Source organism: Chlorocebus sabaeus, chromosome 16, assembly GCF_047675955.1.
Source record: "Chlorocebus sabaeus isolate Y175 chromosome 16, mChlSab1.0.hap1, whole genome shotgun sequence".
Lineage (NCBI taxonomy): Eukaryota > Metazoa > Chordata > Mammalia > Primates > Cercopithecidae > Chlorocebus > Chlorocebus sabaeus.
Window position 1 is genome coordinate 79,753,262 of NC_132919.1, and position 23,107 is coordinate 79,776,368.

The window sequence follows — 23,107 nt, forward strand, 5'->3', positions numbered from 1 at the left end:
CAGTGAGCTGAGATCGCGCCACTGCGCTCCAGCCTAGGTAACAGAGCCAGACTCCGTCTCAAAAAAAAAAAAAGTCAAGCTGAAAGAAAAGAAAAAGAAAAGAAATAAAGGAGGAAAATGGTTACGACAACAAATTTTATGGTATGTGTATTTTACCACAATTTAAAAACTCAGAGAAAAGGAATGAGATTCTGACATGTTAAAATGTGGGCAAACTTGGAGGACGTTATGCCAAGTGAAATAAGCAAGTCCCAGAAGGACAAATACTGCATGATTCCCATTTACAGGAGGTCCCCAGCCTGGTTGCATCCATAGAGGCAGCAAGTAGAATGGAGGTGGCCAGGGGCGGGCGGGGGTCGGCGGGGAGCGGGCGGGGGCCGGCGGGGAGCGGGCGGGGGCCCGGCGGGGAGCGGGCGGGGGCCCGGCGGGGAGCGGGCGGGGGCCCGCGGGGGCTCGCGGGGAGCGGGCGGGGGTCGGCGGGGAGCGGGCGGGGGTTCGCGGGGAGCGGGCGGGGGTCAGGGAGGCATTGGTGTGTACTGGGAAGATGGAAAGTTCTGGAGATGACAGTGATGATGGTTTCACAACAATGTCAATGTGCCTAATGCCACTCCCACTGATCTGTACACTAAGAAATGGCTACAATGGCAAATTTTATGTTATGCATATCTTACTATAAACAGATGAATGCATACATACATAGAAACTACACAATTTCAAAAATAAAGAAAAGGCAAAAAAACAAAACCGAAAAGACTGGTTAAGAAAAGTGACTGACAGCTACAGAAGCCACTCCCTGTCTGCTGCCTGGCCCACTTTCCTGTGGTCTGGCACCAGTGGGCCCCGGTCAGTACAGCCACGGCCGTCGCCGCCCTCACCCTCTGGGTGGAGCCAGGCACACACTCACCGGTCAATGGCAGCATCCTTCTCCTTGGCCGTGTCGGCCTGCCTCCACTCTGCCCTGCGGAGCTGTGCCTCGAGGGTCTCGCAGTGGGCCTGCAGCTCCAGAACGCTGGCCTGCAGCTCCCGCAGCTGCTCCACATGGGCTCCCTTCACCGCCACCAGCACCTCGTCCTTCTCCCTGGCCAGACGGTCGAGCTCCTCATGCCTGAAACAGTGAGCGTCCCATGGTGCTCATCCATCCCCCAACACCCAGGCCCCAGACCCTCTTTGGAGGCATTCATTACCCTGCCTCGTGCACAGGTGCTGCGATATGTCTGCCTCAAGGCTTCGCAGCAACCACCTGGCCACCTGTTCCTCATTCCTCGAAGGCTAACATGGACCAAGGCCCCTGGCCTGCCCTCCAGAGCCCACAGCCACCCGGAGAAGGACACCAAAAGGAGGTGCATAGAGTACAGTTTGACCCCACCAACCTGTGAAAGCAAAAAAAGGTAGATGCTCATTGCTTTGCATCCTGGCAGCCAGCCAGGTCTACTGAGCCACACCGCACCCAGCCTATTTATTTTCCAATTAGAGGCAAAGTCTTGCTGTGTTGCCCAGCCTGGCCTTGAACTCAAGCAGTCCTCTCACCTCAGCTTCCCAAGTAATTGGGCTTACAGGCCACACCACTTTGCCTGGCAAAAATATTTTACTTTAAAAATAGTATGTTAGCAGCTGGGCACAGTGGCTCATGCCTGTAACCAAAGCACTTTGGGAGGCCGAGGTAGGTGGCTAGCTTAAGCCCAGGAGTTGAAGACCATCAGCGTGGGCAATATGACAAAACACCCTCTATGAAAAATACAAAAATTAGCCTTTGTGGTGGCAGGCACCCGTAGTCCCACTACTCAGGGGGCTGAGGTGGGAGGACCACTGGAGTACGGGAGGTCGAGGCTGCAGTGAGCCTTGATGGTGCCACTGCGCTCCAGCCTGAGTGACACAGTGAGACCCCGTCTCAAAACAAACCACTGCGCTCCAGCCTGAGTGACACAGCCTGGGTGACACAGTGAGACCTTGTCTCAAACCAAACCACATTAGCAAAAGGACTAAATAAATATTTTAAAAAAGATTTACGTGTTGGTTTCCTACCCTCTGAGCATATTAGGCTCTACTAAGTAGAGTGCTATCATCAGGTATATGTAATGTTATGGAAGCCATCTCAGTGAGTCTTTGATCTAACCCTACCGGGACTGAGAGAGTGAACAGCTCTGCTGACTGGTTTCAGGCCCCTTGGCGAGGCCAACCCCAGCTCTCTGCTTCCACCAAGTTGGAGAAGCTCAATTATCAGCCGATGGATGATTTAAAATCATTCTTGGCTGGGCACAGTGGCTCACGCCTATAATCCCAGCACTTTAGGGGGCCAAGGAGGGCAGATCGCTTGAGGTCAGCAGTTCGAGACCAGCCTGGCCAACATGGTGAAACCCAGTCTCCACTAAAAAAAATTCAAAAATTAGCCAAGCATGGTAGTGCATCCCTGTAATCCCAGCTATTCGGGAGGCTGAGGCAGGAAAATCGCTTAAACCTAGGAGGCAGGGGTTGCAGTGACCCGAGATCGCACCACTGCACTCCAGCCTGGGCAAAAGAGACTCTGTTTCTTTTTTTTTGAGACGGAGTCTGGCTCTGTCACCCAGGCTGGAGTGCAGTGGCAGGATCTCTGCTCACCGCAAGCTCCGCCTCCCGGGTTTACGCCATTCTCCTGCCTCAGCCTCCGGAGTAGCTGGGACTACAGGCGCCCGCCACCTTGCCCGGCTAGTTTTTTGTACTTTTTAGTAGAGACGGGGTTTCACCGTGTTAGCCAGGATGGTCTCGATCTCCTGACCTCGTGATCCACCCGTCTCGGCCTCCCAAAGTGCTGGGATTACAGGCTTGAGCCACCGCGCCCGGCCAAGAGACTCTGTTTCAAAATAAATAAGTAGGCTGGGCACAGCGGCTCACGCCTATAATCCCAGCACTTTGGGAGGCTGAAGCAGGTGGATCATGAGATCAGCAGTTCAAGACCAGCCTGGCCAATATGGTGAAACCCCGTCCTACTAAAAATACAAAGAAATTAGCCAGGCGTGGTGGCACATGCCTGTAACCCCAGCTACTTGGGAGGCTGAGGCAGGAGAATTGCTTAAATTCAGGAGGCGGAGGTTGCAGTGAGCCGAGATCGTGCCACTGCACTCCAGCCTGGGTGACAGAGCGAGACTCCGTCTCAAAATAAATACATACATACATACAAACATACAAATAAAATAAAATAATTCTTGAGGGGAAGTCACCAGGTGGTCGTTGGCATATAACTTGGAAGTAGTTCAGAGCACGTGTGATGTTGCCATAAGAAGTGGCTCCACTCCCATCTGATCATGCATGTGAGGGTCAGGCTCTTGCGAACTGACTTGGGGGAAGCCCCACAGGTCTCAGTAGAAGGAGCCTTCCCAAGAACATTTTATATTTTACTTAACGATTACTGAATTTTATGGCATCTTGTATTGTTTTAGCACAAGTATACCAATAATTACAAGAGTATCTTAATTAAAAGCCTTTCTGAACACTTGGAGCCTTGTGACCCCAGCAAATTTTATTTTTAATTTATATGACCATATCTAGTATATACTATATCATATAATTTATGACTATTTTGTTGTTACAGATGATTGACTTCAAATGTATTCAAACACAAAAAATATATTCGTATAAGATTCTGTGGGGAAGAGGGATAGAAATAGTTCAAGGGGAAAAAGGAATGATGTAAATTTTCTGACGGCTACAGCAAGGCTGGTTCAGGTAGTTTTCTGAAATCAGTGATAGTGGTGTTTTTGTTTTTGAGATGCAGTCTGTCTCTTTAGTAGAGACTTCACTATGTTGGCCAGGCTGGTCTCGAACTCCTGACCTTAAGTGATCCACTCGCCTTGGCCTCCCAAAGCGCTGGAATTACAGGAGTGAGCCACCGGCCTTGTTAGTGGGTATTAAATCACTATGGTATTTAGATTAGAATTTATTTTCTTTCTTTTTTTTTTTTTTTTGAGTCTCACTGTTACCTAAGCTGAAATGCACTGGTGTGAACTTGGCTCACTGCAACCTTGACCTCCCATGCTCAGGTGATCCTCCTGCCTCAGCCTCCCAAGTAGCTGGGACCACATAAGTGTACCACCACACCCAGCTAATTTTTAAAAAAATTATTTGTAGAGACGGGATCTCCCTATGTTGCCCAGGCTGTTCTCAAACTCCCGAGCTCAAGGGATTCTCCTGCCTCGGCCTCCGAAAGTGCTGCGATTACAAGTGTAAGCCACTGTGTCCCGCCTACATTAGAAACATTCTAACGTAGGAGTAGTTGGAGCTGAGAAATAAGAAAAGAAAAATTATTTTAATTTTTAAAAATAAATATTTTATTTATTTTTTGAGACAGAATCTTGCTCTGTCACCTAGGCTGGAGTGCAGTGGCATGATTTCAGCTCACTGCAACCTCCGCCTCCCGGGTTCAAGCAGTTCTCATGCCTCATCCTCCCGAGTAGCTGGGATTACAGGCACACACCACTACGCCAGGCTAATTTTTGTATTTTTAGTAGAGACGGGGTTTCACCACGTTAACCAGAATGGTCTCCATCTCCTGACCTCGTGATATGCCTGCCTTGGCCTCCCAAAGAGCTGGGATTACAGGCATAAGCCACTACGCCCAACCTAAAAATAAATATTTTAAAGAGTGACTGAACAGTTTTATTTATTAATGCTAGAAATTACACTCATTTTCAACAATAGTTAACCCTTGAACAACAGGAGTTTGAACTGCAGGGATCCATTTATACAAGAATTATTTTCAATACATATATTGGAAAAATGTTTTTGGAGTTTTGTGACAATTTGAAAAAGTTCTTAGACTATGTACCCTAAAATATTGAAAAAGTTAAATTGTCATGAAACCATAAAATATATATACTAATTTTATCATTTACTACCATAAAATATACACAAATCTATTTTTAAAAGTTAAAATATATCAAAATGTATTAAAATGTATGCACACAAACACTCACAGACCTTACACTGGGCTATTTGCAGTCCAGGGAAATGTAAACAAACAGAAGATGCACTATTAAACAACTGCACACAGTTAACTCAGTCTGAACCACACTGCGGTGGTCATTTCGTAGCCACTGCATTTCCTGCTATTACGGCGAGCTCAAGTGTTTCCAGTATCTGCTTAAAACACCATGTGACACGGCCCGGCATGGTGGCACTTTGGGAGGCCAAGGCAGGCAGATCACCTGAGGTTGCGAGTTCGAGACCAGCCTGATGAACATGGAGAAACCCCGTCTCTACTAAAAATACAAAAATTAGCCTGGCGTGGTGGCACGCACCTGTAATCCCAGCTACTGGGGAGGCTGAGGCAGGAGAATCACTTGAACTCGGGAGGCGAAGGTTGTAGTGAGCTGAGATCGTGCCACTGCATTCCAGCCTGGGTGATAAGAGCGAAACTCTATCTCAAAAAAAAAAACAAAACAAAACATGAGACACTAATCATCTCTGTGTGAGCAGTCTGTCTCTCCAGTAAATTGCATATCCCAGTAGAGAGTGACATGTCAAGGTTCTTCATATCCCAGTATACAGTGACATCTCAAGGTTCTTACCTATTTCTCATTGTGTTTAGTAATACTGTAAACCTTCAATAACACCATGGGATCTATGCAAAGGGCCACCGTGATGCTGGAAGTGAGCAGAGGAAAGTCATGCATTTACAAGACAGGTCTACAGCTGCTGGATGTTCTAAAACACATTAATCCAGTCTGTGTGTGGTGGCTCGCCCCTGTAATCCCAGCACTTTGGGAGGCCAAGGTGCCTGGACCACTTGAGGACAAGAGTTTGAGACCAGCCTGGCCAGCATGGCGAACTCCACCTCTGCTAAAAATACAAAAATTAGCCAGGTGTAGTGGTGCACATCTGTACTCCCAGCTACTTGGGAGAATGAGGCATGAGGATCACTTGAACTCCGGAGGCAGAGGCTACAGTGAGCTGAGACTGCATCACTGCACCATCTGCCTGGGCAGCAGGGAGGCTGTCTCCAAAAAAAGTTATTTTGATAACGGACAATGCCTCTTGCCACCCAGAACCCATGAGTTCAACAGCAAGGCGTCGACATCGTCTGCTTGCCCTCAGACACAACGCCTCTAATTTAGCCTTTATCAGAGGCCATATGGAACTTAAGGCTCACTACACACAGCGCTCTTTGGAGAGGATGTCAACGCTGCGGCCGAAAACCCCACAGAGAGAAGAACACCCTGAAAGTCTGGCAGGTTTCCACCACTGAAGCCATCGTTGCTATAGAAAAAGCCATGGAAGCCATCAAGCCCAAATAATAAATTCCTGATGAAGAAAGCTGTGTCTAGATGTCGTGCCTGACTTCACAGGATGTCCAATGGTGCCGATCAAGCAAATCATGAGATCAATTTCAATATGGCCCAAAAAAAAAAAAAAAAAAAAAAAGGTCAGGGTGCGGGGTGAAGGATTTCACAGCATGGTTCTTGGAGAAACCCCAGAGCTAACCCCACAGCAGAGGAATGAACGGGAGATAACTCAATGGGGACGAGTGCTTCCGAACCGGTGTCAGACGATGAGGAAACAGATGCAGAAGCAGTGCCGGAAAAGAAACTGCCATCAGACAGACGCCCCTGCAGAAGGGCTCCCACCACTCATGCCTGCCTTGATTTTTTACCACGTGGAACTGTCTATGACATGGGCACTGAGACTCAAGTGTGAAAGTGGGATTGGCACTGTATAGAAACCTTTTTAGAGAAAGGAAAAAGTTAAAAAGTCAGACGGAATTACAATGTATTTCTGTCAAGTTACACCAAGGGTGCCTGCCTCTGCTGCCCTCCCTTCCACCTCCTCCACCTGTCACTCCAGAGACAGCCCCTCCCCTGCCTCCTCCTCCTCAGCCTCCTCAATGTGAAGATGATGAGGATGAAGAGCTATAAGATGATCTGCTTTGGCCGGGCGCGGTGACTCAAGCCTGTAATCCCAGCACTTTGGGAGGCCGAGACGGGCGGATCACGAGGTCAGGAGATCGAGACCATCCTGGCTAACACAGTGAAACCCCGTCTCTACTAAAAAATACAAAAAACTAGCCGGGCGAGGTGGCGGGCGCCTGTAGTCCCAGCTACTCCGGAGGCTGAGGCAGGAGAATGGCGTGAACCCAGGAGGCGGAGCTTGCAGTGAGCCGAGATCGCACCACTGCACTCCAGCCTGGGCGACAGAGCGAGACTCCGTCTCAAAAAAAAAAAAAAAAAGATGATATGCTTCCACCTCAAACAGTAAACATATTTTCTAAGATTTCTTTTTAGACAGGGTCTCACTTTGTCACCCAGGCTAGAGTGCTGTGGCACCATCTTGGCTCACTGCAGGCTCGACCTCCCAGATTCAAGTGATCCTCCTGCCTCAACCCCCCTAGTATAGCTGGACTACAGGTGTAAGCCATCACACCTGGCTAATTTTTTGTATTTTTTGTAGAGAAGGGGTTTTGCCATATTGCCTAGGCTGGTCTTGAACTCCCAAGCTGAAGCAATCCACCTGCCTTGGCCTCCCAAAGTACCAGGATTAAAGGTGTGAGCCACAGTGCCCAACCAACTTCTACTTTTTTATTACTTTCTTTTTTCTTCTTTTTTTTTTTTGAGACGGAGTCTCACTCTGTCGCCCAGGCTGGAGTGCAGTGGCGCAATCTCGGCTCAGTGAAACCTCCACCTCCCGAGTACAAGTGATTCTCCTGCCTCAGCCTGCCAAGTAGCTGGGATTACAGGTGTGTACCACCATGCCCAGCTAATTTTATATTTTTAGTAGAGACGGGTTTCACCATGTTGACCAGGCTGGTCTTGGAACTTCCAACATAAAGCGATCCATCTGCCTCAGCCTCCAAAGTGTTGGGATTACAGGCATGAGCCACTGTGCCTGGCCTCGTATGATTTTCTGTTTTTTCTTTTCTTATTTTTTTTTTTTTTGAGATGGAGTCTTACTCTGTCACCCAGGCTGCAGTACAGTGGCGCACCATTTTGGGTCACTGCAATCTCCACCTCCTGGGTTCAAGCAATTCTCCTGCCTCGGTCTCCCAAATAGCTGGGATTACAGGCGTGCACCACCATGCCCGGCCAATTTTGTATTTTTCGTAGAGACGGGGTTTCACCATGTTGGTCAGGCTGGTCTCGAACTCCTGACTTCAAGTGATCCCCCTGACTCAGCCTCTCAAAGTGCTGTGTGATTTTCTTAATGACATTTTCTTTCCTCTAGCTAACATTACTTTAAGAATCAGCATAGAATACACATAACATGCCCAATGTGTGTTAATCAACTGTATCAGTAAGGCTTCTGGTCAACAGTAGGTTCTTAGTAGTTAAGTTTTTGCGGAGTGAAAAGTTATATGTGAATTTTTGACTGCATGGGGCTAGATGCTCCTAACCCCCTCATTGTTTAAGGAACAACTGTATTTCAAGTTATGATTTTAAAATACGCTAGGTGTAGACTTAAAAACACACGAAGAGAAACAGTGTCTGTCCAGCTTCGTCATGGCCACAGTGCAGCTAAGCAAGCAGTCCTGCACCACTGCCATCTGCTCTGTGTCTGTTTGGGCTCAACCCTGCCTTGGTTTCCTCATCTAGGTATGAGAACCCTGATGGGTGCCCTCACAACGTGAGCCAGCTGAGGGCACAACCCTCTCTCACCACCACCAGTAGGGTCTGCACAGCAGGCTGGAAAGCAGCTTCCCACTGCAGATCTGATTAGAAATAGCAAAGACAGTGTCCTTGAAGTTCTTCTCGATTTACACAAATTTATACAAAAAATTTATACAAATTGCACAAATATCATGTCAATAAAAGATGCAAGAAAATTCACCTGAGTCACTGTCCATCACCTGTTGTGATTACACAGTATCTTCCTAAGCAGCCTATGTGTTTTTTATTTATAGTCACAACGTTTCTTCAGAAAAGAAAAAGGAAATGACCTGCAGGAGCTGACACAGAGGCTGCCCCTGTGCGGGTTCATGGGGTCCCACTGAAGGCCCCCAGGCCCAGGATCCTCCTAGCTGAACTCACTGACCTCCCCTACCAGACCCCATGGCCTGAGCTCCCCTCCTGAGCAAAGCTGCCCCACCCGGCCCTGTCCCTCTCGAAGACTGCCTGGCTCCGTCCCGTCTTGACCTCACTGCCTTTCAGCTTGTAAGGTGGATTCTCCAACTGCTTCGCCAGGGCCACTGCCCTGGGACCACCATGATGGCTACTTTCTGGGTATCCCATGATACCCGGCAATGCCAGGCACACGGAGAACCTGCTGCTGCTCTGCCTGGGGTCACATGACCCACACTGAGTAACAAAAACCATTTCTTTTTTTTTTTTTGAGATGGAGTCTCACTCTGTTGCCCAGGTGGGAGTGCAGTGGCAGATCTCGGCTCACTGCAAGCTCCGCCTCCCGGGCTCACGTCATTCTCCTGCCTCAGCCTCCCGAGAAGCTGGGACTGCAGGCGCCGCCACCTCGCCCGGCTAATTTTTTTTTTTTTGTATTTTTAGTAGAGATGGGGTTTCACCGTGTTAGCCTGGGTGGTCTCGATCTCCCGACCTTGTGATCCACCTGCCTCGGCCTCTCAAAGTGCAGGGATTACAGGCGTAAGTCACCGCTCCTGGCCCAATAAAAACCATTCCAACAGGAAAAGGGCTCTTTAGAACTTGATGGTTATAGATCCAAGGGAAGAAAATTCTTTTCCCACAATAGTTTAAAATATAAAGGTTACTGTATCACCAAAGTAGAATGGCTACAATCTAAAACTGATTAACTCATTAGTAAGTAAAGCCTTGAAGCTTTAAAAGTTAACGTCTAACTTAGGTGTTAATTAATTAATTTATTTTTTATTTTTTGATTTTTTGATAGGGAGTCTCGCTCTGTCACCACGCTGGAGTGCAGTGGCGTGGTCTTGGCTCACTGCAACCTCCACCTCCTGGGTTCAAGAGATTCCCTGCCTCAGCCTCCTGAGTAGCTGGGATTACAGGCATGCACCACCATGCCCAGCTAATTTTTGTATTTTTAGTAGAGACGGGGTTTCACCACGTATGTTGGTCAGGCTGGTCTCGAATTCCTGACCTCAACTGATCCACCCGCCTTGGCCTCCCAACATGCTGGGATTACAGGCCTGAGCCACCGCGCCTGGCCAGGTATTAAAAATTGTGTGTTTTGTTTTGTTTGTTTTGTTTTTGAGACAGGGTCTCATTCTGTGGCCCAGGCTGGAGTACAGTGGCACAATCATGGCTCACTGCAGCCTCAATCTCCTGGGCTCAGATGAGCTTCCCACTGCACCTAGTCCAAGTTTTACGTTTTACAGCACTAAGAAGTCTAAACACCACTGAAAAAGTCCAAAGCAGGGCATAAACAGAAATCCAAAACAAGGCTGAGTGTGGTGGCTCATGCCTATAATCGCAGCATTTTGGGAGGCCAAGGAGGTGGGTGGGTCATTTCAGGCTAAGAGTTCAAGCCCAGCCTGGCCAACATGGTGAGACCCTGTCTCTACTAAAAATGCAAAAATTAGCCAGGCATGGTGGTGCACGCCTATAGTACCAGTTACTTGGGAGGCTCAGACACGAGAATTGTTTGAACCCGGGAGTTGGTGGGGAGACTGCAGTGAGCCAAGATCGTACCACAGCAATCCAGCCTGGGCACAGAGCAAGACTCTTCTCAAAAAAAAAAAGAAAGAAAGAAAGAAAAAGAAAGAAAAGAAAAGAAAAGAAGGAAGGAAGAAAGGAAAAGAAAGAAGAAAGAGAGAGGGAAAGAAAGAAAGAAAGAGAGAGAGAGAGAGAGAGGAGAAGAAAAGAAAAGAAAAGAAAAGAAAAGAAAAGAAAAGAAAAGAAAAGAAAAGAAAAGAAAAGAAAGAGAAACAGAGAAATGCAAAGCAGCGGGCTCCCAGGCCCCAACTCTGGAGTGGGACCCTCTGCTCCCTGGGCATCAGCACAATGGTTCCACTTCCCTCCTCTCCTGGGAGCACTGACATGCAGCACGATGTTGGGAGGCGAAACACTCACTTCCTCTTAAATGTTTCCTCTTCCTTCTTCCTGGTTAGCTGCACAGAGTGAAGTTTATCCTCTAAGTCCTTTACCCTGAAAAGAAACAAATATTTGTGGAAGGAGCAAGTGAGATGAAAGCAAAGGCCAGCCTGGAATGAGCAGAAAAGGTAGAATCCCCCAGACTCTGGTCCTGGCCTGCAAGGCTGCCACAGAGCAGGCCTCAGGAGATGAAGGACTCGCGCACCGGGCGCAGTTCATGGCCTCCAGGTCCCGGAGCTCCGCGGCTCGACTCTGGAGCTTCCTCTCCAGCTCGGCGTTGGTGGCCTCTGCCCTCTGTAGACTCTCTGCAGCCTTTGCCCCAGCTTCCTTCAGAGCCTCCAGCTCTTTGTGCAGTAGTTTAACCTTTGAATGTTAAAAAAGAGTTCAAAATGAGGCGATAATTAGAAGACACTCAGGCATTAGGGGTACATATTACCGTTTTATCAGGATTGGGAGGGAGAAGAAAAATGAAAATTCAAGAAGCAAAGAAGCAGTAAAAGAGTGAGAATGTCCTAACACAACTCAAATGAGACTCGATGACTTTTTTTTTTTTTTTTTTTTTTTGAGACAGAGTCTCGCTGTGTTGCCCAGACTGGAGTGCAATGGCGCGATCTCGGCTCACTACAACCTCCCCTTCCTGGTTTCAAGCAATTCTCCTGCCTTAGCCTCATGAGTAGCTAGGATTACAGGCACCCACCATCACACCCAGCTAATTTTTGTATTTTTAGTAGAGACAGGGTTTCCCCATGTTGGCCAGGCTGGTCTCGAACTCCTGACCTCAGGTGATCCACCTGCCTCAGCCTCCCAATGTGCTGGGATTACAGGTGTGAGGCACCACGCCTGGCCTTCACTGACCCCCTGACAGCACTCAGTACCCCACCAAAATCAGTCCATTAGGGTGCCCTAATACCCTAATTGGTCCAAGCCCAACAGACCAATTTAACTACACTTCATTTCTTAGCACATAATTTGCATGTTATTTAAACAAGGAAATTAAACACAAAGCCAGGGGTCTAGGAAGGGGCTCAGTGCTGAGCAAGCCACTGGAGTCCCAGCTGCACACTGAGCTCTTCGGTACCTTCCCGGGCCTGTTTCCCAGCCTGTAAGCCACGGGTGGTGACGATGGCTGCTGCACCCAAGTCAGCCGACATGAGGACCGGGCTGCGCCCGGCCTGAGCTGCACCGGCCTGAGCTACACCCGGCCTGGCAGGCGTTGAGACTCAGCTTTTGTTTTTCCTACTGATCTGCGTATTATGATGCCCACCACGGGCAAGTGTCCAGGGCTGTGACCAACTTACACAGCAGATGGGGGCGGAGGTGAACTGGCACCCAGTGCCCACCCTTGATGGGAGTGCCCACCCTGCCATGGGGCACAGGGCATCCACATGGCCCACCTGCTTGCCGGTCTGGAACTCCTGGGCCCAAGGGATCCTCTTGCCTTGGCCTCCCAAAGTGCTGGGATTACAGGTGTGAGCTACCACACCTGACCAAGGAAAAACCAAAAAACCTTCAAGACCCAAGGGTGTCCCCAGTTACCTTGAGCTCCTGGGACAAGGCTGTGTTGCTCATGTTGTCAGTCTGCAGACGGAATTCGTGCTCCCTCTTCTGCATTTTCAATTCAAACTCCAGCAGCAGTTCCTGGAACAAATAGGTTTCATGGTGAAAGAACAGTGGGAACCCAGCAAAGACCCCCACCCGTGTCCTGGGAGGTGGGATCCAGAGGTGAGCAGGACACGGTGGTCAACAGAGAAGGACCACACACACTGTCGAGGAGAGAAGCTGGGGTCAGTGACACCGGTAACGGCACTCTGGGAGGCCGAGGCGGGAGGATCGCTTGAGCCCAGGAATTCAAAACCAGCCGGGGCAACATAGTGAGGCCCTGTCACCACAGAAAAAAAAAAAAGAAAAGAAAAATCCTTATCTCCATTGAGTCGATTCTACCTCTGACAATAACAAACACCAAGATCTTCCAAAACAAGAGACAAGAAATCAGAATAAGGGAAACCATGAAACTGACAAGCATGTAAGACCCCAGTTTAGTAACTAAAAGGCTGAGATGCCAGCAGCAGAACAGAGCTTCCCAACAGCCGGTGCCAGCATCCCAGAGCTCACACAGGATCAGACTGCCCAGAAACACACTAGATGCGTGCCGCCCAAACTTCCGCTAGTAACCAAAGCAGCTATGTTAAAACATCACGTTTCCTTCCTTCCAGAGACAAGGCTACTATCTGGACATGATAAAAAATCCATGTCCCCAGCATCTGAGATGGCTCTCCCTGAATGAGCCCTGCTGAGTCTGAGAAATTTGGCGTGGACAGCCTGGGAAGTCAGCCAGAGTCACGGCCCAACCAGAAACCCTGACAAGAATGGCTGTGCCCCGCCAACTACAACCAGCCTCAAATCGCCACTGTTCCCAAATGCTGCCGAGAGCCCCCCACCTGCTGGGCAGGACCACCCACAGCTGGATCCTCCTCGAACTCCTTCTTTGGAAGTGACTTTGGAGCCACTTGAGGGAGCCTCATTACTTAGAAAAGTCACCTCTGCTTGACCACAGATTTTAGATGCTGGCTTCATGCCTAATGAACTCCGGGTGTTCTCAAACTCACCTACAATCGACAAAGCTCTTTGGTCTCTGAGAATTCCAAGAGAAAGTCCTCTGCAGGCCATTTCAGAAGCAGCCTCAGGGACCTGTGAACAAGGGGAGTGAGCTCAGCACTTCCGGGGACAAGTGGACAGTCCACACGAGGGCCCATCATGACGTGAGCATGGCCTCCTTCTCTGCTGACCTGACTGTGGCAAATTCTCAACACACTGGCCTATCCTACTATGATCAAGCTCCCAACATCCGACAGGACCAGAGAGGGGACCCTGTCATACCTCCACAAAGCCCTTCATCACTGCTGCACCTGCACAGACGCAGCCCCTCATGACACCCCCATAGACACAGCCTCTAGTAACACTTGCACCTACCTGCATAGACACAGTCACTTATTACACCTGCACCTGCATAAATGCAGCCCCTCATCACACCTGCACTTTCATAGAAGAAGCCCCTATGACACCTGCAGAGACGCAGCCCCTCATGACTCCTGCACCTGCAGAGACGCAGACCCTCGTGACTCCTGCACCTGCAGAGACGCAGACCCTTGTGACTCCTGCAGACGCAGCCCCTCATGACACCTGCAGAGCTGCAGCCCCTTGTGACACCTGCACAGACGCAGCCCCTCGTGACTCCTGCACCTGCACAGACACAGCCCCATGTCATATACCTGCACCTGCACAGGCACAGTCCCTCATCACATGTATACCTGCAGAGAAACAGCCCCTTGTCACATATGCACACAGTAGCAGCATCTCTGACTGTGGTCTCTGGATATAAATCTATAGGATGTCTTTCAACAAAACCCCAGCACAGCTGAGTCTCTTGGGGGTGTAGGCTGAGTTTCAAGAACCCTGAGGAGAAATTCGGTGACTGCCATTTGTCAGTTGAAGCATCTGTTTTTAAACTTACTATAATTGAATTCCAAATTCTTTTCTACAGTAAAAATTCATGTTTTTAAAATTATACTTTTCTAAAAATAAATTAAAAAGTTTCATCGTTTCTGAGGTGTGCTGGTTAATTCCATGTGTCAAACGAGTAGGCTACAGGCTGCCCAGATAGCTGGTAAAAAATTATTTCTGGGAGTGTCTGCAAGGGTGTTTCCAGAAGAGACTAGCATTGTAATTCACAGACGAAGTAAAGACGATCTGCCCTCCTAGTGTGGACGGGTGTCATCCAATCCACTGAGGGCCTGAATAGAACGAAATGCAATGAAGGGTAAACTCGTTCTCTCTGCTTGAGCTGAAACATTCGCCTTCTCCTGCCTTGGACACTGGGCTCCTGCATCTTGAGCCTTCAGAACTGGACCAGGACTCACATCAGTGGCTCCCTGGTGCTCAGGCCTTTGCACCTGGGCTGAATTACACCACCAGCTTCCCAGGTTCTCCAGCTTGCAGATGGCAAACTGTGGGAGTTCATGGCCTCCATAACTGCATGAATGAATTCCTACAATTTATCTCCTGTATATCTACACATCTCCTATTGCCTGTTTCCCTGGAGAACCCTGACTAATCCGTGAGGAAAGGAAACAAGGAAACACCGTGGAGGTGGCTGCATGCAGACATCCCATCCTGTTTCCCTGCAGACCATCTCAGAGCGGCATCTGCCCCGATGACACCATTGTACTCCAAGGAGAATGCAGGCAATGAACCAAATGGTTGTCTTTTCCTCAGCCCTACATGACTTCAGCTTCCCAGTGGGCAGGCGGGGAAAGCACCCAGGAAGGGGCTGACCCAGAGGCTCTACCTGTCTCTGCAGAGCAAGCTCACCATCGAGCTCCTCAAGTTTTCTCTCCAGCCTGCATTTTAGATTTTCATATTGTTCCCGGTGGTGGTCGATCTCACCATTCTTGTCACTGTGGTAATAAAACAGCATTAAGAAAAGCCACACCAAATATTCAGCAAAGGTAATACATTTTCAAGGTGTACTTGACACGTGAAAGTTGGTGCTTTGCTTTTACGAAGGGGTGGTTTCAGCAGGACCCACAGGGTAGCAGAACTTCCAGCCCCACCTGGACCAGCATGCTACACCAATCTATAAAAGAGGAAATTAAATAGGGCCCAAAGTCTCACAACATAAAACCCAAAATGTCCAGGATACAATGAAAAAAAAACCTGACAACCAAAAACCAGAAAGATCTGACCGGTGCGGTGGCTCATGCCTGTAATCCCAGCACTTTGGGAGTCCGAAGTGGGCAGATCACAAGGTAAGGAGATCGAGACCATCCTGGCTAACAAGGTAAAACCCTATCTCTACCTAAAATACAAAAAAATTAGCCGGGTGTGATGGCAGGTGCCTGTAGTCCCAGCTACTCGGGAGGCTGAGGCAGGAGAATGGCATGAACCCAGGAGGCGGAGCTTGCAGTGAGCCAAGATTGTGCCACTGCACTCCAGCCTGGGTGACAGAGCAAGACCCCGTCTCAAAAAAAAAAAAAAAAAAAAGGAAGAAAGAAAAAAAAAAAGATCTGAGCTTGAAGGAGAAAAGACAATAGGTAGATGCCAACATGAAGATGACACAGATGCTGGAATTCTTCAACAAGGATGCTATAGCAGTCGTTATAAAAGCACTTCAAGTAATCGAATAAAGCAAACAGAAAAACAAATCTCAGCAAAGAAAAAGCTATAGCAGGCTGGGTGTGGTGGGTCGTGCCTATAATCCCAGCACTTTGGGAGGCTGAAGTGGGTGGATCACTTGAGGTCAGGAGTTCGAGACTAGCCTGGCCAACATGGTGAAACCCCGTCTCTACTAAAAATACAAAAATTAGCCGGGCATGGTGGCGCACACCTGTAATCACAGCTCCTCCGGAGGCTGAGGCAGGAGAATCCTTTGAACCCCAGAAGCAGAGGTTGCAGTGAGCGGAGATCACGCCACTGCACTCCAGCCTGGGTGACACAGTAAGACTCTGTCTCAAAAAAAAAAAAGAGTGTGAGACTGAAAAAGTACCTGAACATGGCTAAAAATATCCCATGCTTGGAGAGAAGAATGAGCAAAAGACTTGAAGAGACACCTCACAACATAATGTAAAGCACTTTTAAAAGGATGCTCTAAACACTCTGGAAAACAGCTATGAGAAAGTCAGCACCCACACGGGAGGGCAAGTGGGCCTCAGCCGTCCAAGCACTGCATGCGCCTGCATGGATTCGGCGTCTGGACAAGGTGCAGCCTGAGCGCCAGCCTTCATGCTGGGGACGGGAGCTTCTAGACACTCTCCCTCCACTCAGGGAGAAGCTGACTTCCAGCTCAACTCTCTAGCTCTTTCCCTGGACCCTGGGAAGGTGGCACATGGGTGTGTGCCACATTACCAAGCAGTGCTGCTTGGGTCAAACGACTGTTGACTGGCACTTTCTATCCACGCTGTTTATCCACACTGGGAGATGCGATAAAGGAACCATAAATACTGTAGGCTTCCTAGAAGACAGTGCCTCTCGTTGGGGTACATCTGTTGCAGGGACCACAGACGTGATCCCTGTGGGCTGCTACAGGAGATACTGGCTGCGGAATACCGGCTGGGGTTGCTGAGCCAGAGTGGCACCGCACCTACCAATGTGGGTCTCTTCTCCTTGCACCTGACCTGCCGCAGAAGGTCTCTCTGCTGCACGGGAGCGCCTGGCGTGGTCCTGTCGGCCTGCTCACACCCATCTGAGACCCTTCTGAGCAAACGGGCCCAGCACACACAAGAGGGTAGCCGGTCAGTTAAAAGGGTGCGGCAGAACCCAGCACACTGACACAAGAACAGACACCACAAATCGATCAGGAAGTGCTGGACGCACATTTCGGAGCGGTGTGCGCAGGCGGCTCTCTTTAGGGCCTGGAGATGACACGACAGACGGCCCGTGGCGGCTTTCACTTTGCCATTCCACCGCGGCGTCTTCTCTGAGAAATGACTTCCTATGATAAGAACAGTTTACTCCTGTGGCTTTAAAAAGTGCTTTAAAGGCCGGGTGCGGTGGCTCAAGCCTGTAATCCCAGCACTTTGGGAGGCCGAGACAGGCGGATCACGAGGTCAGGAGATCGAGACCATCCTGGCTAACACGGTGAAACCCCGTCTCTACTAAAAAATACAAAAAACTAGCCGGGCGAGGTGACGGGCGCCTGTAGTCCCAGCTACTCGGGAGGCTGAGGCAGGAGAATGGCGTAAACCCGGGAGGCGGAGCTTGCAGTGAGCTGAGATCCACTGCACTCCAGCCTGGGCGACAGAGCGAGACTCCCGTCTCGAAAAAAAAAGAAAGAAATCAAAAAGTGCTTTAAAAAGCTGCTTATGGCCAGGTGCGGTGGCTCATGTCTATAATCCCAGCACTTTAGGAGGCCGAAGCCAGTGGATCACCCGAGGTCAGGAGTTCAAGACCAGCCTGGGCAACATGGCAAAACCCCATCTCTACTAAAAATACAGGAAAAAAAAAAAAATAGCCAGGCGTGGTGGTGGGCACCTATAGTCCCAGCTACTCCGGAGGCTGAGGCAGGAGAACCACTTGAACCTGGGAGATGGAGCTTGCAGTGAGCCAAGATCCCGCCACTGCACTCCAGCCTGGGCAACAGAGTGAAACTCCGTCTCAAAACAAACAAACAAACAAAAAATGCTGCTAACATTAGAAGGATACATAAAACATAAAAAAGTATCCAGGCTCCTGTTAAGTGCAAACAGAGCGTGCAGCCGGTTCTCCTGACATCTGCACACACACATTACACAGGAAGGGCCTCTAACTGCTAACGTGCTATGATGAACCTGCGGTGCTTCCGAAGTGGGGGATGGAAGATCTTGTCAGAGAAGCCTGTCCTCCTTCCTTCCCTCCTGTCTCCCCAAACTCTCCACAGTGCGGCTGGCTGAGTGGAGCTGAGGGGACACCAGGCATGTGGGTAAGTTCCAGGGGCCCCACCACAGGCCCCACGACAAAGGCTGTAGGTTTTTATGTCGACTTTGCCTTGTCAGCTCATTTAGTTTTTTTTTTTTTTTTTTGAGACGGAGTCTTGCTCTGTAGCCCGGACTGGAGTGCAGTGGCCGGATCTCAGCTCACTGCAAGCTCCGCCTCCCGGGTTTAAGCCATTCTCCTGCCTCAGCCTCCTGAGTAGCTGGGACTACAGGCGCCCGCCACCTCGCCCGGCTAGTTTTTTTTTTTGTATTTTTAGTAGAGACGGGGTTTCACTGTGTTAGCCAGGATGGTCTCGATCTCCTGACCTCGTGATCCACCCGTCTCGGCCTCCCAAAGTGCTGGGATTACAGGCTTGAGCCACCGCGCCCGGCCCAGCTCATTTAGTTTTGAAATTACTACAGACTTCATATTAAAATCATTATAAATTCAAATATGTGTTAATATAGATTTGTAATTAATGAAATAAATTCCAAATATTTAAACCAATCTCCATTAACTTCAGAGTTATATCAGAGCCCAGAAAAAGACAGGGCATTCCTGGATCCACACACATTCACTCGACAAACACACATTCAGAGGCCACGAGGCACTCGGCCACTCAGACAGAGCAGCTCCCGGGGCCCGGAATCAGCAGCGGGAGGAGGGGCAGTGAGAGTGGGCAGGGCTTGGGCGGCACAGCGGAGCAGGGAGCGTGTGGGGGCCTCCGCCAGGCGCTGCGGGGAGGGCTCGTCGGTCGGTGGCTCACCTGTGGACGCGCTCCAGCTCCAGGCGATGCTCCTGCCACACCAGCTGCTGCTGCTGCTGCAGCTCCTCCACCTTCCTGGCCTCTCTGGCCAGCGCCTGCCTCAGCTTAGCCGCCTCTATCTTGAGCTCGCTCACCTCTGCCCGCCTGGCCTCCTCCCACTCCCTGGCCCGGGCGAAGGCGGCGTCATAGCGCTCCAGCTCGAGGTCCCGCTCCTCCAGCACCTGAAGGTTGTAGACAAAGTCCTCCTGCAGGCACCGCAGTTTCCCCTGCGCCTCCTCCAGCTGCCTCCGTGTGTCCTGCAGGGCCGCCTCCTGCAGCTGGCTGCGGTGGGCCTGCAACGCCCTCCACTCCTCCTCCTTGCGAAGCAGCAGCTCATTCAGGGCTGGCTCTGAGTCCAGTGGCAGCATGGTGGCCGCTGCAGTAAAGAGAAGGCAGGTTCGGGGTATACCGTGAGGGGCCCTAATTTTCCTTCCACAGCACCCACCTCACATTCCCTATCAACAGTTACCATGGCCGGGCACAGCGGCTCACACCTGTAATCCCAGCCCTGTGGGAGGCCGAGGCAGGCGGATCACCTGAGGTCAGAAGTTCAAGAACAGCTTGGCCAACATGGCAAAAACCTGTCTCTACTAAAAATACAAAAATTAGGCCGAGCATGGTGGCTCATGCCTGTAATCCCAGCACTTTGGGAGGTCAAGGTGGGTGGATCACTTGAGGTCAGGAGATCAAGACCAGCCTGGCTAACGTGGTGAAACCCCGTCTCTACTAAAAATATAAAAAATTAGCCTGGTTTGGTGGCACGTGCCTGTAGTCCCAGCTGCTCGGGAGGCTGAGGCAGGAGTATCGCTTGAACCCAGGAGGCGGAGGTTGCACTCCAGTCTGGGCGACAGAGCAAGACTCTCTCAAAAAAAAAAAAAAAAGGCCAGTCGCGGTGCCTTACTCCTGTAATCCCAGCCCTTTGGGAGGCCAAAGAGGGCGGATCACCTGAGGTCAGGAGTTTGAGACCAGCCTGGCCAACATGGTGAAACCCCATCTCTACTAAAAATATAAAAATTAGCCTGGCGTGGTGGCACGTGTCTGTGATCTCAGCTACTCGGGAGGCTGAGGCAGGAGGATCACTTGAACCCGGGAGGCAGAGGCTGCAGTGAGTAGAGATCACACCACTGTACTCCAGCTTGGGCGACAGTAAGACTCTTTTCTCCAAAAATTAAAAAATTAAATTAAAAAAAGAAATCCAGGAAGTAGAGGAAGGAAAGATGGGAAACACGGTTTGTCCAGCTACAAGAGCTAGGTTCTAGAAAACAGCTTCAGCGCAGCACTCTGTCCATTTCACGGCTGAGAAAACTAAGGCTGCTAAGTGGCTACTCGAGGACTGACACCGGGTCAGTCCCTCAGAACCAACGCCCCTTCCCACCCAATGCTCTGCTCCTGAAAGATCCACCACCTGATACGGTTTGGATATTTATCCCTGCCCAAATCTTGTGTGGAATTGTAATCCCCAACGTGGGAGCTGGAGCCTGGTGGGCGTGTTTGGATCGTGCGGGCGGACCCCTCGTGGCTTGGTGCCGTCTTCGTGATGGTGAATTCTGGGGAGATCTTGTCATTTCAAAGTGCCTGGTGATAATGAGTTCTGGTGAGATGTGGCATTTCTCCGCCACTCACACTCCCTCTCTTGCTTCTACCTGCTCCCCCTTTACCTTCCGCCATGAGTGAAAGTTTCCTGAGGCCTGCCCAGAAGCTGGTGCCAACACTATGCTTCCTGTACAGCCGGGAGAACCATGAGCCAATTAAATCTTCTTTCTTTATAAGTTACCTAGCGTCAGGTATTTCTTTCTAGCAATGTAAGAACGGTTTAATATACCATCCAAGAGTACATTCCTTTGTTCTTTTTTTTTTTTTGAGACGGAGTCTCACTCTGTCCCCCAGGCTGGAGTGCAGTGGCCAGATCTCAGCTCACTGCAAGCTCCGCCTCCCGGGTTTACGCCATTCTCCTGCCTCAGCCTCCCGAGTAGCTGGGACTACAGGCGCCCGCCACCTCGCCCGGCTAGTTTTTTGTATTTTTTAGTAGAGACGGGGTTTCACCGTGTTAGCCAGGATGGTCTCAATCTCCTGACCTCATGATCCGCCCGCCTCGGCCTCCCAAAGTGCTGGGATTACAGGCTTGAGCCACCGCGCCCGGCCTCCTTTGTTCTTTTATTTTGTTTATCATGGACTGATATTTTGGTAAAACCATAAAAATAAAGTGCTAGAAAAAATAAAATTTAAAAACAAAGATCACAAAAACCAACAAGCTGGGCACAGTAGCTCTTGCCTGTAATCCCAACACTTTCAGAGGCTGAGGTGGGCGGGTCACTCGAACTCAGGAGTTCCACGCCACAGTGAGTGGTCTATTAAAAAAGAAAGTTTCTTCTGGCTGGTCCTAGCTGCCCCCAACCCTCTAGAGGTCCAAGTATGAGCTCAATTTTGACACAGAAATCCCCCATAATTCTTCTCTGGTGTCCACACAGGGGCACTACATGGCCTAAAAGGGCCACACCCAGCTGGGGGACAAACACAAACTTCCAGCCTGGTGGGACATGGCCCGGGAGCTGCTGCCAGAGCAGAAAGAAGCCCCAGCCTGTCTTAGGTACCCCTGCATCTCGGGGCACAGCAGAGGTTGGACAAAGTCCCAACTCCCAGAGGAAGCGGGTACAAGGGCACAGCCAAGCTGAGCACCAGCTGTGACAAAGCACAAGGAGGAGGTGGGTAAGGAGCTGCAAGACCCGTGGGCCCCTCCAGAAAGGGCTGGTCAGCAGGGCACACCCACTGGCGGCACGAGGGCCCCCTGGGGGTCCTGAGACAGCACTTCTCTGACGAGGCTCTGGAGCAAAGATGGCCTTCATCCCACACGCTTCCCGCAAAGCAGCCCCCTGCCCAGCCCCGCCCAACACCCTAGGCCCATCACGCCACCTGGACCACCTCGGCCTGGCTCCTCCACGCTGCGTGTGCCCACCCATTGCCCGAACTAACAGGGTCCCTACCGACCATCTCAGTGCTCTCCCACACTCCTGCTCCTCGTCTCCCTCAGCTCCTACAGTGTCCCTACTGTCCACCCCGAGTAATGATCCTTGACCTCTTGCTGTCTCCCACCCTGTGCCCACACCTCGGCCACCACAGTGTCTTACCGCAAAAGACCTCGACTGGCCTCTTGTGCACTCCCACTTTCTTGGCTGCCAAAGGAATCTTTTCAAAAATGCTTAACCAGGTTTCCCATTACACTGAGGACACCTGGACCCCAGACTCCTTCCTGCCACTGCCACGCGCCCCTAGAGCCTGGGATGTGTGGCAGGTGCCCTCTGCCTGCAAAGTTCCTCCTAACCACAGGGCAGGCTCCTCCTGCCACTGGGAGCTCAACCTGAATATCACTGCAGGGAAGCTCTCCTAACTGCCATCTCATGTTGGCACAACGCCATCACCCCAGTGTCAGATGTAGTGAGTCCCGCTGTCTGGCACAATCTTGGCGACTGAAACATTTTGTACATAGAGGCCATGCACATACCTGTGCACACACAGGGAAAGAATCGGAATATCAGCAAATACACATTAAATGATGGAACATCACTGTGATCTCTGATGACTCAGAACCCTTCACACAGTGCCCGTGAGTCCTGACCACCGTTCTCTGCAGAGCCTGAGGTCTGCAAGGTCTATGGGCCTCTCCTCTGAGGACTGCCTGTGGCTCCCGTCCTGTACCAGGCGCCCTGCCACTGGGCTTGCCTCTAACTCATCGATCACAGCCACCCATGGGGTTTGCTCTTCTGAGAATCTGATCACGCGATCTTATCTGGCCTCAAATCTGCCCGCGACTCCTGACCATTTTCAAAATAAAGTTCGATCTCCTTGGCACAGTGTATGAAGACATACCGAGGACGGG

At 50.3% G+C, this 23,107-nt stretch overlaps 1 protein-coding gene across 13 annotated transcripts in view; it reads right to left on the reverse strand.

Moving 5' to 3' along the window:
* Window positions 1-23,107, reverse strand: part of CCDC57 (coiled-coil domain containing 57) — a 110,655-nt gene that overhangs the window by 79,460 nt on the left and 8,088 nt on the right. For 9 of the 13 annotated variants that reach the window (XM_037993422.2, XM_037993419.2, XM_037993418.2 and 6 more), the window contains 6 exons: window positions 19,195-19,609; window positions 15,328-15,436; window positions 12,519-12,620; window positions 11,188-11,345; window positions 10,962-11,036; window positions 905-1,105 (listed from right to left, as the gene is read on the reverse strand). In XM_037993422.2, the coding sequence (XP_037849350.2) occupies window positions 905-1,105; window positions 10,962-11,036; window positions 11,188-11,345; window positions 12,519-12,620; window positions 15,328-15,436; window positions 19,195-19,609 (1,060 nt within the window). Of the gene's footprint in view, window positions 1-904; window positions 1,106-10,961; window positions 11,037-11,187; window positions 11,346-12,518; window positions 12,621-13,588; window positions 13,671-15,327; window positions 15,437-17,122; window positions 17,470-19,194; window positions 19,610-23,107 lie in introns of those variants that run through there. The other 4 variants (XM_073005513.1, XM_037993430.2, XM_037993426.2 and 1 more) reach the window with 4 other exon arrangements.